Source organism: Labrus mixtus, chromosome 23 (assembly GCF_963584025.1).
Source record: "Labrus mixtus chromosome 23, fLabMix1.1, whole genome shotgun sequence".
NCBI lineage: Eukaryota > Metazoa > Chordata > Actinopteri > Labriformes > Labridae > Labrus > Labrus mixtus.
In genome coordinates, this window is record NC_083634.1 from 16,640,671 (window position 1) to 16,654,414 (window position 13,744).

The following is a 13,744-nucleotide window of genomic DNA, read 5'->3' on the forward strand; positions in this document are numbered from 1 at the left end:
ACTTTATTCTCGTAAATTTACGACTTTAATCTCGAAATAAAATAAAAAATAAAAAAATTAATGTGGCCCTAATCTTCCGTCGTATATTATAAACCAGAAGTAATTATACTGATTTTATTTGAGGCAGTCAGGTATGTCCTGATCTGACTAAAGATCCGTGATGGGACCAGATAAATCTTGGAGGAATGAGGCCACGCCCCAGTTCAGGAAACACAGGTGTATCAAATGAAGACATGGGACTCTGTTAACTAAAACTATAGTCTAACTATAGCGCTGGAGTGAAGTTACTTGTCGGAGATACTCAGTACTCATCCATTGTTCACTTTTTAAAACTAAATGTTCACCTGAAATCAGAGCCGGCAGGAGTGACAGTATCATCGGTAGTCAAACACCTTTGAGGTCCGCCTCACTTTGTGTCGTGACGTCTCTACGTGATGAAGGGGAAGTGAGAGACTTTGGAGATCAACTTGATCAACTAGTTAAAAACTAGTTAACGCTTCTGTTGTGTTTTAGCAACCCAGCATATTCTTTTATTATTGATTTCCTGTCGCAACACTGAGGTAGGCACCCTGCTTGTTTCATTGTGTCGTTTTGTGTTGTCAAACATTCCTCCATAGTCGCTCATACAAAGCGCGGTGCTGTTTCTGACGCGTATGTGACGTTCAAGCGAAACTCCGTTCGAAGTTCTACCGATTTAAAGGTTTGTTGCGTTTTTTGCTCGATACACGTCGATGAACACGAATTCCTCACATAGCCCCGCTCAGTTTGACACTTTCTTGTAATTCGGCAAAATCTTTTTTGACAAAACTTCAACCGGACTGACACATTATAACTTTTGCTGTGCTTTCATGCTCGGGCTGAGACTGACGTAAGCGATCAGCTGAGGTAGTGTACAAAACAACCGGTTCTTTGAGTTAGAGGTTGTTGTTGTTGTTGTTGTTTTTCTTCACTGAAACGGTATTTTCCACTAAGCATCTTACTCAACTTTAAACGACATTTAAATCCGATAAACATTGCATCTAAAATACTCAAAAATATGACCGGGGTTTGGTTTGTCGGGCCATCAAACGACCTTGTCCAACGTGACTGAGTTTATGTAGAGCTCTGTATTCTGTTTGTATTGAAAACTTTTGTATTTCAGCATGAATATGTTCAGAAGAGACAAAGGCGCTTCTTCAACAACTCCACATGTCACACCAAAACCCAGCAAGGAGGTATGAAGAGCTCAAGAGAAAGAGGCAGTATTTTGTTTGTCTTTGTGTGTTTGTTTAATTAATTGCTGGTTTATTCATCGTCACCAGGAAGTAGACAGACCCATCGCACACAGCATGGGCCGACATGATGCTGAAGTGACCGAAGCCTCACAGGTGATTGGCTGATTGTTCAAACCCACACATGGACAACAGGTGTCTCCCCTCATTCTGACTGTTATTCTCTCTTAATAGGAAAATACCAGTGAGGTCACAAGTGAGATAAACCCCAAAACTAAGGTAAGAAAGAGTCCCACATTTGTAATATCTCAACAACCACTGCTGAGTATGTTTGGGTTTATTTAATCTGTGTGTTTTGTATAAACATCAGAGGACTGGCGTGATGGGAGTTATGAAAAGGGTCAACCCATTCAAGTACACGTCACAGGTAAAACATTTCAATAAAAGCAATTGTTACACTTCAGACCATTTGGTACTCAACTGGTGGGGTCGGGACCATGAAGTGGGTCGCGATTCCGACTTTCAGTAGGTCCCGAATGTGTGCCAGAAGAAATGTGAGGGCACAAAAGTTTATGGAGAGCCTTTTTTTCCTATCATGTTTTGTCCCATCGTGGTCCAAACCCTGTGGAGGACTAAAAGTGCCAAAATGAAATATATAATTAATTAAATCATTAAATGTGTCATCAATTATTTAATATTGGAAATAAATCAACAAATATATAAATAAATATGTAATTATTTAATTAATTAAATGCGTGTTGGCATGTGGTATTAAATAATTATCATTATTTAAAATTGGTAATATATAAATAATTTATGAAATACATAAATAATTAAATAAATGTTTAAATAATTATTTAAAATGTTCATTCATTCTATGTAAAAACACATCTATTTATTTAATTATTTCATGTTTCCTGCTCCAGCAGTGCATCATGAAATAATTTTATCTGTCATCCTCTCCCATCAAACTCAGTGGGCGGGATTAACGCTGATCGAGTCACAAACCATTGCGAGTCAAACAAACATGGCAGCAATGACAGAGGATCTGCATGAGCTGGTAGCCCACACCGGACATGATGCTCTAGAATGGCAGTGGGTATGTCAAAAGCCGGGCGCCCTGGTTCGTGTGTGTGTTGCGGCCCAGTACGGGAGAAGCGCTGGAGAACTTCTTCTAAGTTTGCGAACACTCTTGGGTCAATATCTTGATCAGAGAGAGCGGAAATAACTCCAAGAACTTCAATAAATCCCTCTGCTTTGCTAGCCACATGTTCAGGGTCCGAAATTCCAGCGTCAGCATTCTCTGCCAGGTCTAAAATATCTGTTATTAACTCACGGGAGAGCTCATGCAGATCCTCTGTGATTGCTGCCATGTTTGTTTGACTCGCAATGGTTTGTGACTCGATCAACGTTAATCCCGCCTACTGAGTTTGATGGGAGAGGATGACAGATAAAATTATTTCATGATGCACTGCTGGAGCAGGAAACATGAAATAATTAAATAAATAGTGGAATAAATAGATGTGTTTTTACATAGAATGAATGAACATTTTAAATAATTATTTAAACATTTATTTATGTATTTCATAAATTATTTATTTATATATTACCAATTTTAAATAATTAATGACACATTTAAATAATTATTTAATTATTTAATAACACATGCATTTAATTAAATAATTATATATTTGTTGATTTATTTCCAATATTAAATAATTGATGACACATTTAATGATTTAATTAATTATATATTTATATATTTAATTTTGGCACTTTTAGTCCTCCATACAAACCTCCACTTCTTTTCAAATTAAATAAATTTAATTGATTGAAAAAATATCAGAAATTTGGGTCACGATTTAAAGACAACAGGGAGACTTGTACATGTAGAGAAAAAGGTGAACCAGAGCATTGTCTGCTAGCTGTTACAGCAACCGTGAGAATGAAGGATTTGTGCTGGACAATGAGCTGTCAACTCATGGTCAATGTTCTAACGCAGGTCCCTAAAGCTTCATCATCAGAGTCACTGGAACAGGGACGAGACTCGGACTCCAAACAGGTGGGGGAAAGAACGCCATTAACGTCATTAAGAAACCCAATTTATCTGTTTTGTAATCCCTTTTTATTTTAACTTTCTTCCGTTTTTTTTTTTAATTGTGATAAGGTGAACAAGTACAAAACAAAAATGTGCACATAGACATGACAATTAAAGCAACGGCAAATAAACAAAGACAGGCAAAGACGAATATAATTAAAGTAGATCTAATAAAAGTCAAGTAGTAAGTTGAGGTAGTGTATAAGAAAAGTGTGTGTGGCAGTGTGATGCTTTAAAGTGAGTGGCTGAGTGGGAAGTAGCAAGAAAAATAAACAGAAACAAAATTGAAGATAATTTAGAGGGAAAGAAAATATAAAAAAATATATATATATACTGTATATGTCAACATTAATGGAAAGAAAAACATTTTGGTGTTAATGTGGCCATCATAAAAAGAGGGAGGAAAAGAAAAAGAGAACAGGAAAAAAAATAAGAATGTGTATATTTTGTTTCTTCATGGACAGCTCTCGATCAGAGGACATTAATTTTCATTCTCTATTGTAATGAATCTTACTTGATGTAGCAGAGTTAAGTTGGAGCTTGTGTTTCAGAACCCCGGGGTGTTCAAAGACATGCAGAAAGTCAACCCGTACAAGCCCTTGACTCGGGTATCTTCTCTGCACATGTGATAAAAGACAAACCTAAAACTCTTTTTTTCTTTCTTTTTTTATCACCGTCTTTGTTCTCTCAGCAGCAGGTGCCAAAGAGCGATGCTCAAAATGAAGCTAAAGAGGTAAACTGAGTCTGCGCGCTGACTCACAATTTTTATTATTATAACAATGTGTCCGACTCTGATTGTCCAATGAATGTGTCTTCGATTTAGAATCCAGGGACGTTTGCAGGAATGATGCAGAAGGTCAACCCGTTCAAATCCTCCCAGCCAAAGGTACCAGAACATGATACCGATTACACCGATTTGAAGGCGAGCAATTCTCAATTTGTGTATTCATCTCGCATGTCGACTTTGTTAGGACTCCCAGGTTCTCAACAATGAACTCTCCTCCAGCAGTGGAAGCTTAGCAGACAATACCTCGTCAGAGAAAGAGGTAGATCAATTTTACAAAAGTCTCTACATGCTCATCGTGGATGTTACTTGATTAAGCACAGGATGATCTTCATGTGTTTCAGAATCCAAATATGTTTAAAGACATGATGCAGAAAGTCAACCCGTTCAAGCCCTTCACACAGGTATCTTCTCTGAATATTTCACATTTAAAAAAAAAACTCAGACTAACTTGGAATTAATATCGTTTTGAGTACTTTTTTAGGTTTTCATTTTATTCCTTTTTTTTTTGTTTTGTTGGCAGCAGGTGCCAAAGAGCGATGCTCAAAATGAAGCCGCAGATCCACCAGAGATTGAGAAAGAAACTGAAGTCAAAGAGGTAAATTCAGTCTGCTGTAGTCTGTACATCATCCATGGATGGAAAAAGTCGGACTGACTTTCAAATGGAAGCTTGATCCAAAGGGGGAAAGGGAACTGGACATAGTTTAAGCTGTTGAAGACGATTTAAACAAAGCGTTTCTGTAGAGAGGTGACGTGGATGATTGCAAAAATGCAAGTTAGTAAGATTTCTGTGTAGGTTTTCAGCGTGTTCTGTAGAGTCATTGTCCAATTTGTTTTTCATCTTTAGAATCCAGGGATGTTCGCAGGAGTGATGCAAAAGGTCAACCCGTTCAAATCCTCACAGCCAAAGGTACCAGGGCAGGTTTTTTAATACCGATGACAACAGAGTGGTTCCTTCTCGTCTGCAGTTTCTGTTGTGCGTTTTTTTTTTTTTAAAGTTTGTTTTCCCGCATGTTGACATTTCAGGACTCGCAGCCCCTCAGCAACGAGCTGTCCTCCAGCAAGGGAAGCTTGACAGAAAACAACAACCTGCCCGAGAAGCAGGTAGATCAAAAAGCAGACGACGTAATATCTTTGTTTGTTTGAATAATAACATCAGATAGTTCACAATGTATGCATGTCATCAAATGAATGTAGAAATAATAATCATGCAAGCCCTTAGTCTTAAGATGTGCTTAAATTTAGCAAGAAAGACTTTAAGTCATGTTAGATCATCTTTATAGGGAGTTTTTGGTCCAATGAAATCATTTCATTTATCAGCATCCTTACCATGCAATAAGGGAGTTTGCTTGTTTATTCTCCACTTGGTTCTGTGAGCAAACAGGCATATTTTATAGCAGTAAACAGAGAGACCTCGAGGCAGCCTGCTTTGCTGTTTGCCAATGTTATTATCCCGACTACCACCAGATGGCGCCAGAGAAAAGAACCAAAGCCTTGTTGAAAGTTCAAAGCTTCTGTCTGCTTTTCAAATGTGACCCATGTGAGATACAAAGGGATGAATGATTGTATTCACTTTTTATCTCTCTTCAATTGTCGATGGATTATATTTTAGAACCCTGGGATGTTCAAAGGGATGATGCAGAGAGTTAACCCCTTTAGGTCTTACACACAGGTAGAGTCAACATCGTAATATTTCCTAATCGCATGTCAAGTTGTTGAAATTTCACCTGTTTGAAGTATTTTTTGGGGCTGTTTTTGTTGCGATGCAGATGCCAGAGGAGGAATGTGAAACGGACTCAGCAGTTCCAAAACCAGATCCGTCACTGAAGACGCAGATGAAGGTTAAGGTGATTTGTTTTTGGGGGAGGAGGAGTATGTGCTTTGGCTTTTTAATACGTCAGAGATCATCTTGATGCATGGTGTTTTAGCAATAATAATAAAAGACCTCATGATAAAGATCCTTAGCCTAACTCCATTAGCTTCCCTGTACTTTGAACACAGTTGGCTAATTTGAAAAATATCATGTAATTTGATCTTTGGATGCCAAAAGTTAACATTTATTAATTTAACCCAACTTTTCTCATTTCCTATCAGGAACCCAAAACCTTACAAAAAGAGCACTCCACCAGCACTGAAAGCTTGGACGACAGCACCATAGAGAGACATGTGAGACATTAACACATATTATCCCCTGTTCCACCTTTTCAAACAGTCCCCCTGTGGTCTAAATGAAACATCTGTGCTGTGCTTTGGTCAAAGTATAACATGAATCAAGCACCAGAGGAGGTTTGTGACCCTGTATAAACCAGCTCTCTCAGGTACCAGGGGAGGGGAGGGTATGTTTTTACCAGAATCCCACTGTGATGTCACAAGGAGAGCATTTTTCTCTGTGTTGTAAGACTTATGCAGACCACAAACAAAGGACTGGATGGGTTTATTTCACATTTTGTGGGTCGGTAGACACTCAGGTTACCCAAATATACAGCTCTGGAAAAAATTAAGAGACCACTGCAAAATTATCAGTTTCTCTGATTGTACTATTTGAAGGTATGCGTTTGAGTAAAATGAACAGTTTTGTTTTATTCTATCAACTACTGACAACATTTCTCCAAATTCCAACTTACAGTATTGTCATTTAGAGCATTTATTTGCAGAAAATGTCAAATGGTCGAAAGAAAATAAAAGATGCAGTGTTTTCAGACCTTAAATAATGCAAAGAAAACACGTTCATATCCATTCATACACAAGACCATATAATGTTTTAACTTCAATCAATATTTGGTGGAATAACCCTGATTGTCAATCACAGCTTTCATGCATCTTGGCATGCTCTCCACCAGTCTTTCACATTGCTGTTGGGTGACTTTATGCCACTCCTGGTGCAAAAATTCAAGCAGCTCAGCTTTGTTTGATGGCTTGTGACCATCCATCTTCCTCTTGATCACATCCCAGAGGTTTTCAATGGGGTTCAGGTCTGGAGATTGGGCTGGCCATGACAGGGTCTGGTGGTCCTTCATCCACACCTTGATTGACTTAGCTGTGTGGCATGGAGCATTGTCCTGCTGGAAAAAAACAATCCTCAGAGTTGGGGAACATTGCCAGAGCAGAAGGAAGCAAGTTTTCTTCCAGGACAACCTTGTACGTGGCTTGATTCACGTGTCCTTCGCAAAGACGAATCTGCCCGATTCCAGCCTTACTGAAGCACCCCCAGATCATCACCGATCCGCCACCAAATTTCACAGTGGGTGCGAGACACTGTGGCTTGTAGGCCTCTCCAGGTCTAACCATTAGACGACCAGGTGTTGGGCAAAGCTGAAAATTGGACTCATCAGAGAAGATGACCTTACTCCAGTCCTCTATGGTCCAATCATTATGGTCTTTTGCAAACTTCAGCCTGGCTCTTCTTTGCTTCTCATTGATGAAGGGCTTTTTTTCTAGCTTTACACGACTTGAGCCCTGCCCCTAGGAGCACTTCACCCCAGCTGCCATTTGCCATTCTTTTTGTAGGTCACTTGATGTCTTTGTACGGTTGCTGAGTGACATTCGAATGAGTTGACGGTCATCCCGTTCAGTGGAGAGTCGTTTTCGCCCTCTGCCGGTCTGTAGCTTTGTTGTCCCCAATGTCTGCTGCTTGACCTTGTTCTTATGAACCGCCGTCTTAGAAATCTTAAGGATAGAAGCAACCTGACGCTCACTGTATCCCTCTGCCAGTAAAGCCAGAATTGAACCCTTCTTTTCCTCACTCAAAACGTTTCTTTTAAACTCTTTCGGCATGGGCAATAGTTTTTTTTTTGTTTTTTTTTTAATTCCAATTACTTTTGAAGTACTACTTGCACTGTTTTTGCCATCCAGCTTGTCCTATTGCAAGAGGATAGTGATGTCCACAGCAGTGGTTTTTATACTTTTTCCTCGTTAAATAAGATTTGGTTCAGGTGATCACCTAACCAGTACCTCATTAAGTAGAATGAGGTGCGCTTGTGATGGAATTCAACAGACAATGGAATGGCTTTCATAATATGTCCCTTTTAAACTCCTATCCCCAGTGCTTTTGCTTAGTTTTATATGTCTCCCGTTAATTTCTTAAATGAATCTAGTTCTCAACCTGATTGACCAAACTTGATCTCTGGGTATAGGCTTAAAGGAAAAATGTGCACCAACTGCCAAGTGAGAAGCACATGATGTGCTAACAAGGAAACAACAATAGCTCATATTTCATGACAGTTGTACTTCAGTGTCTTAACATGAGTCAGTTCTAAACAATGGTGGACTAATACATCAGTCTGACCGTGGATTACAGTTTTATCATAACAAGATTTAAAATAAAAGGCTCACCTATGAGTCACTGAGAAACATCGAGTTTATTAATCATATTCCAAAAGATTTAAAAATAAAGCACCTGTCAGGAAATGTAAATAATTTAAACTTGAGTCAAACTGTTTAAAACTAATCCCTCCACCTGTTCACAGTCTATTTGGTACACTGATGGCGACACTAGCTGTGAAGTGAAAAGCCAGCCAACAGAGGTGCCAAAAAAAAGAAGAATGGTATGTTCATCAGCAGTTTCTAAATGTTTACTTTAAACAGTTCGACCGTGTCACGGTGACTCGTAAAGTGAGGTGTGTGTGTGTTCTTGATTTCCTCTCTAGACGTTCAAGTTAAAGAGAATCCTACCGAGTGCATTGTTTGGGTCGGGAACAAAGGTACCAATAATTATACAGCTCAACCAAAGGGGTCCACTTCATAAATCAATAACATGACATAACGTTTGGTTTAGCTGGTTCAATAAAAATGGGACTGTTCTTGAGTTTTTAAGCTTTTTCTTACATGTAGAGTTCTTATATATTTTCTTACTCCACAGGACTCTGCATCACCTGACTCCCAGGAACTGACCCAGGTGAGTAAGAGAGTTAGCACCTTTCCAACCCCCAATTCAGTCCTTTAAAGGTACAAAGGCCCCGACACACCAAGGAGATCGTCGGCCACACATGTATTGCTGCAGTGCAGTTTACTTTAGCTGTATGTCGAGTAATAACACCCTCGCATGCGAGTCGCTTTGTAGAGACATCATGAAAGCCTGTCAATAAAAGCATGCATGGCTCATCGCTGCTTCAATAACTCAGGCGGGCTCATATATTTATAAAGGGTGTGTAGGGATGGGTAATGTTCTATTTGCAATTCAAACGAATCTCTCTTTGTTGTTCAACCACATTATGACACAGCTGCCTTTGGGTTTCTCAGGTGAACTCTATTGTGCACATCGCCTTATCATGATAACTCCGAGCCTGCGGTACATGATAAGGGAAACATTGAAATGAACAATGGAGAATGAAATGACAGCTGCTCTTGGTGTCGTATTTTAAATAATTGGAATGAAGCGTTGGACGACTTTTATAAGTCTACAGTGTAGGTCTGCAGAAGTGAGTTTATACTTTCTGCCAATAAGGTTATGTCACTTCAAATAAAGAGGTTTATCTACCATTCTGGTCATTTTTAAAGAGTGGGTAATCAAGATGGAGGAAATGTGCCTTCATCTTCTGATAATGTGCGACATGCAAACGGCAAGAAAATAAATAGATGGTTGAGAATTCACAAAAGCTGAAAACATGGCCCTGATCTTTTGTAACATTTTATACTATGAGCTTGTATGTCATGATAACCCCGTTGTAGCCGACTTCGACTTTAAATGTTATTTAACCCTCCTGTAGTTTTGGGGTGAATTAAAAAAATTCATGTATTTCTCAACTCTTTAATACAATGTTAAAAAAAAAAAAAATCGCACCTTTAGTCCTTCGTCATTTTCTTGTGCCATTGACTCCCATTGAAACTACATTTTTTGAATACACTGCAATTGTGGTATTAATTTAATTTTTTTCATAGATCCATGATAGTGAGGGACTGGAATTTTAGCTTTTACTGTTTTACCGACATAATATCCAAAACAAAAGCCTGTGAGTATGTCAATATTTACACAGGTGATATTGCAGGGCCAAAGGTGTGGTATTTATTATAAACATTACACAAAATGTAAGGAAATTTGTGTTTGGTGGATTATTTCTTTGTTGTCACAATGCTTCTTGGCAATCAATCTTTTACCGTTGGGAACACCCTTTTTAAATGTTGCCACATTTGTAAGGAATGTGCACTTGTGGGATGAGCAGCAGAGCAGAGTGTGTGGGTTGCACCCATGAAATACTTAGACTGCATTTTACAATAATACATTATTTAGACTGTTATGTTCATGTTGGAAGTGTTAAGTCCATAAGTAATAGGATACGTATTTACACAGTTGATGAAATATGATATTGAGAAGGGGGAATGCCTGATTCCTCATCTTGCTTTGAATGGTGCGTTTGAGGCCCTTACACCAACAGTGTCTATAGTTTTGCTGTTGTTTATGTTCTTCTGTGATTGGTTTATTTTGCTTTTTTCTGCATTTGCTGCATGTCAAAGCACTTTTTAAACCCATGTTTTTAAATGTGCTATATAAATTGTATACATATTTTCACATGTCTGATGGTAGCTGGTTAGCGGTTAGAAGTAGCCTTGCAAATGGTAAACAACAGAGCAGCATTGAAGCACTAAACTTCACTTTTTGAAAAGGTCACCCAGAATCAGAATGGTACTTTGTATTGCCAAGTACATTTACGCATACGAGGAATTTGACTTTGCATGATGCAAATCTAACCCCATTGTCTGTCAGATTGTAGACTGAAAGCACTTTGTAACAGCTCAGAACATTAATGTGTCCAAAGGTTGTGACAACATTTTTATTTCTCTGTTTTAGGAGACCGTGGAAGTTCAGACTCTAGAGATGGCAGAAATACCAGTGCACAGTGAAGGAACTGTTCCAGACCCTCTAGACGTAAGCTGAAATTTGAAATCAACATTAAGATCTCAAATAAAGCTTTCATTGAATAACCCTGCACGTCTACTTCTTTTTTAAATGTTGTAATTGGTCGTTTCCAGGATGAGGAGGGCCTGGTAGCGTGGTGGAGAACAGTAGAGGGTATGTGTGATAATAATATAATTTTTGATGATCTATTGGTGATCATTCTCGCAGTTGAAAGCTGTTGCTGAACTGATCTAAATGTCTTGTTAGGATGGGACGAGTGGAATGTGGCGAACCAGGATGATGCAGCTGAAGAGTAAGTATCACATCTATTGAAGGCGACAATTTCAAACTTTCAAACACGATAACATCACTATGATTACAATTCCAAACATAGTTGCATTTGATGTCCAAATCTCATCAATCATACTTACAAAGCAGTTTTCAAAGTGGGTTTACACTTTTAAATGTCAAATTTACATTTACACCAAATTCACACCTTGATGGCACAGGCTGCGATATAAAGTGGCCATCAGTTCTGACTAATCACACCCACACGCTGATGTTAGTGCCACTGGGAGATTTGGGGTTTCCTTGTCTTGCCAAAGAACACATCACCATGGAGACTGTAGGAGCTGAGATCAAAGCCACAGCAGCCCCACAATCATACAATTTAATTTTATACTAAAAAGTTTAATGTCAATCCATCCATCCATTTTCTGGTTGGACGCATCCTGGACGATGCCCAAATCTTTTTCAAGTTAAATTATAATTGTATCCTGCTTCTTCCTTCACTTGTAATTTTTAATAGAGCGACAGGACAGTGGATAGAGTTGGAAATCAGGAAGAGAGAGAGTATGGAATGACATGCGGGAAAGTAGCCACAGGTGGGATTCAATCCTGCTTGGAGGACTACAGCCTCCATACATGGGGCTTGCGCACAACCTACTGCGCCACCAGCGCCCCAACTTGACAAACAAACCTGTAGTCATTACAATCCAGTGTAACCCATGTTCCTTTGTTTCCTCATCTCAGAGTGGTGGAACAAGCGGCCGATCGCGTCTTCATGGCGGCTCGTCTTTTCGTGCGCTTCTTCAACCAGCGCGGCGCTTCGCTGCAGCAGAGGATCCTGGAGCTGCTCTCATTGGCTGACGCGGCAGACCTGTTCCACAAGAAGACCGTCTCGGCCAGCATCGGCGGCGGCGTGGCCAGCGTCGCGGGCTCCATCACCACCATAACCGGCCTCATCCTGGCGCCGTTTACGATGGGCACGTCGCTCATCGTCACCGCCGTGGGCATCGGCGTGGCCACGGCGGGCGGGGTGACTTCGGCCTCGGCGAACATCACGGACACGGTGCATTCGAAGACGGACCGCAAGAAGGTGGAGAAGATGATCCAGGACTACGAGGAAGAGATGAAGGACATCAAGGAGTGCCTGGAGTTTGTGCAGGTGAGATGTTTTTTTTTTATTATAAAATCATACTAATCATAAGTTCATTGTAAATCTGAATCACCTTGAGTTTTTGTGTTTATTGAGAATATATAATCCCCTTACTCACCCAACAGGAGGGGATGGAGACGCTCGACGAGTGGAACTTTGAGCAGTACGCCGAGAGCATCTCAAAGAAGCACCTGAACCAGAACGTCAAACACGTGATGAAGGAGGGCGGCCGCGCCGGGAAGGCTCTGGTCATCAACACGGAGAGCCTGATCGGCACGGTCCAGGTCCTTGGCGCCGCGGGGAGCGCCGCCAAAGCCGTTCAGGTGATGAGCGTCACGACCGGGGTCATGTCGGGCCTCTTCCTCGCTCTGGACGTCTTCTTCCTCGCCAAGGATTCGGTGGAGCTCAACAAGGGAGCCAAGACGGAGTTCGCGGCCAAGATCCGCGAGGTTTGCAAGGACCTGCAGGACGGGCTGCTGGAGCTGAACCGCATCAAGGAAGAGCTGCAGAGAACCATGGATGGGGTGGAGGTAGAGGTGGAGGAGGAGGAAGAGGACGAGGAGCTGCTGAAGGCTGATTTGAAGAAACTCCTTGAACTTGAAGATTGAAGGACAAAACCAAAACCTCACTGTCACTAAAACAATCTTTTTCCACAAAATGAAGTTTGAGCAAAAACTAATAATGCTGTAGTTTTTTTTTCTTTGTACATTTTAATATTTCACTTATTTATAGAAGTAGTTTTTAATGATATGTATGAAAGATTGTTATTACAATGTTTCCCAGCAATAAAAGTGTTTTTATGCTTATTTGTCTGTCAGTTCTTGAAGTTGTGAAAGATTGGAACTGAACACCCAACAGACCGGTCGAGGGTGACACAGGAGGCGTGATGACCGTGTGATGCAGTGATGCAAGTAAAATGCTGCTAATCCTGCCCCTCTCCATTTCAACACCACTTTAAAAAAAAAAAAAAAAAAAAAATCCTCACTTCCATATCTTTGTGAGCAACAATCTGAAAAACTAAAATATCAGTGACTTAAATCCTCTCAGTGTGACCTTCACAACAAAAAAATCTAAATTGGAGAGTCCCACAAAGAGTATAAGTTTCCTACACAGACAGGTGAAAAATAACCTTCTTCAGTCGTTTTTTAAGTACCTGATTTTATCTGATTGAAGAAGTATGAGCAGAGTACTTCATGGGAGCTGTCAGATCAGATAACTGACGCATGTCGAGTTACATGATAAACAATGAGAGAGCGCAGAAAAAAAGTTGAGCAACTGGAACAAAAGATGATAATGGGTCTGACTAAATGGGCTTGTGACCGTTAAGCCCTCATTGTGCTGCCCTACGCTTTACCCAGTGTCAACTATGATTCTTTCAGTC

The 13,744-nt window shown here is 40.1% G+C and overlaps 1 protein-coding gene across 8 annotated transcripts; it reads left to right on the forward strand.

The window, feature by feature from the left end:
• The first annotated feature begins 218 nt into the window (after positions 1-218).
• apold1b (apolipoprotein L domain containing 1b) lies at positions 219-13,169 on the forward strand. Of its 8 annotated transcripts, none has more exons than XM_061031166.1 (24): positions 220-560; positions 1,142-1,214; positions 1,302-1,367; positions 1,446-1,490; positions 1,582-1,638; positions 3,214-3,273; positions 4,001-4,042; positions 4,133-4,195; positions 4,281-4,355; positions 4,438-4,497; positions 4,617-4,691; positions 4,941-5,003; positions 5,120-5,197; positions 5,706-5,765; positions 5,863-5,934; positions 6,188-6,259; positions 8,560-8,637; positions 8,740-8,793; positions 8,952-8,987; positions 10,878-10,955; positions 11,060-11,099; positions 11,193-11,238; positions 11,958-12,372; positions 12,489-13,169. In XM_061031166.1, the coding sequence occupies exons 2-24, from the start codon at positions 1,143-1,145 to the stop codon at positions 12,969-12,971; spliced, it is 2,190 nt and encodes a 729-aa protein (XP_060887149.1). In that variant the 5' UTR covers positions 220-560; position 1,142; the 3' UTR covers positions 12,972-13,169. The 8 variants fall into 8 exon arrangements, with proteins under 8 accessions (XP_060887154.1, XP_060887156.1, XP_060887157.1 ...); XM_061031167.1 differs by having other exon boundaries at positions 4,004-4,042; XM_061031168.1 differs by lacking the exon at positions 1,582-1,638.
• The last annotated feature ends 575 nt before the right edge of the window (positions 13,170-13,744 follow it).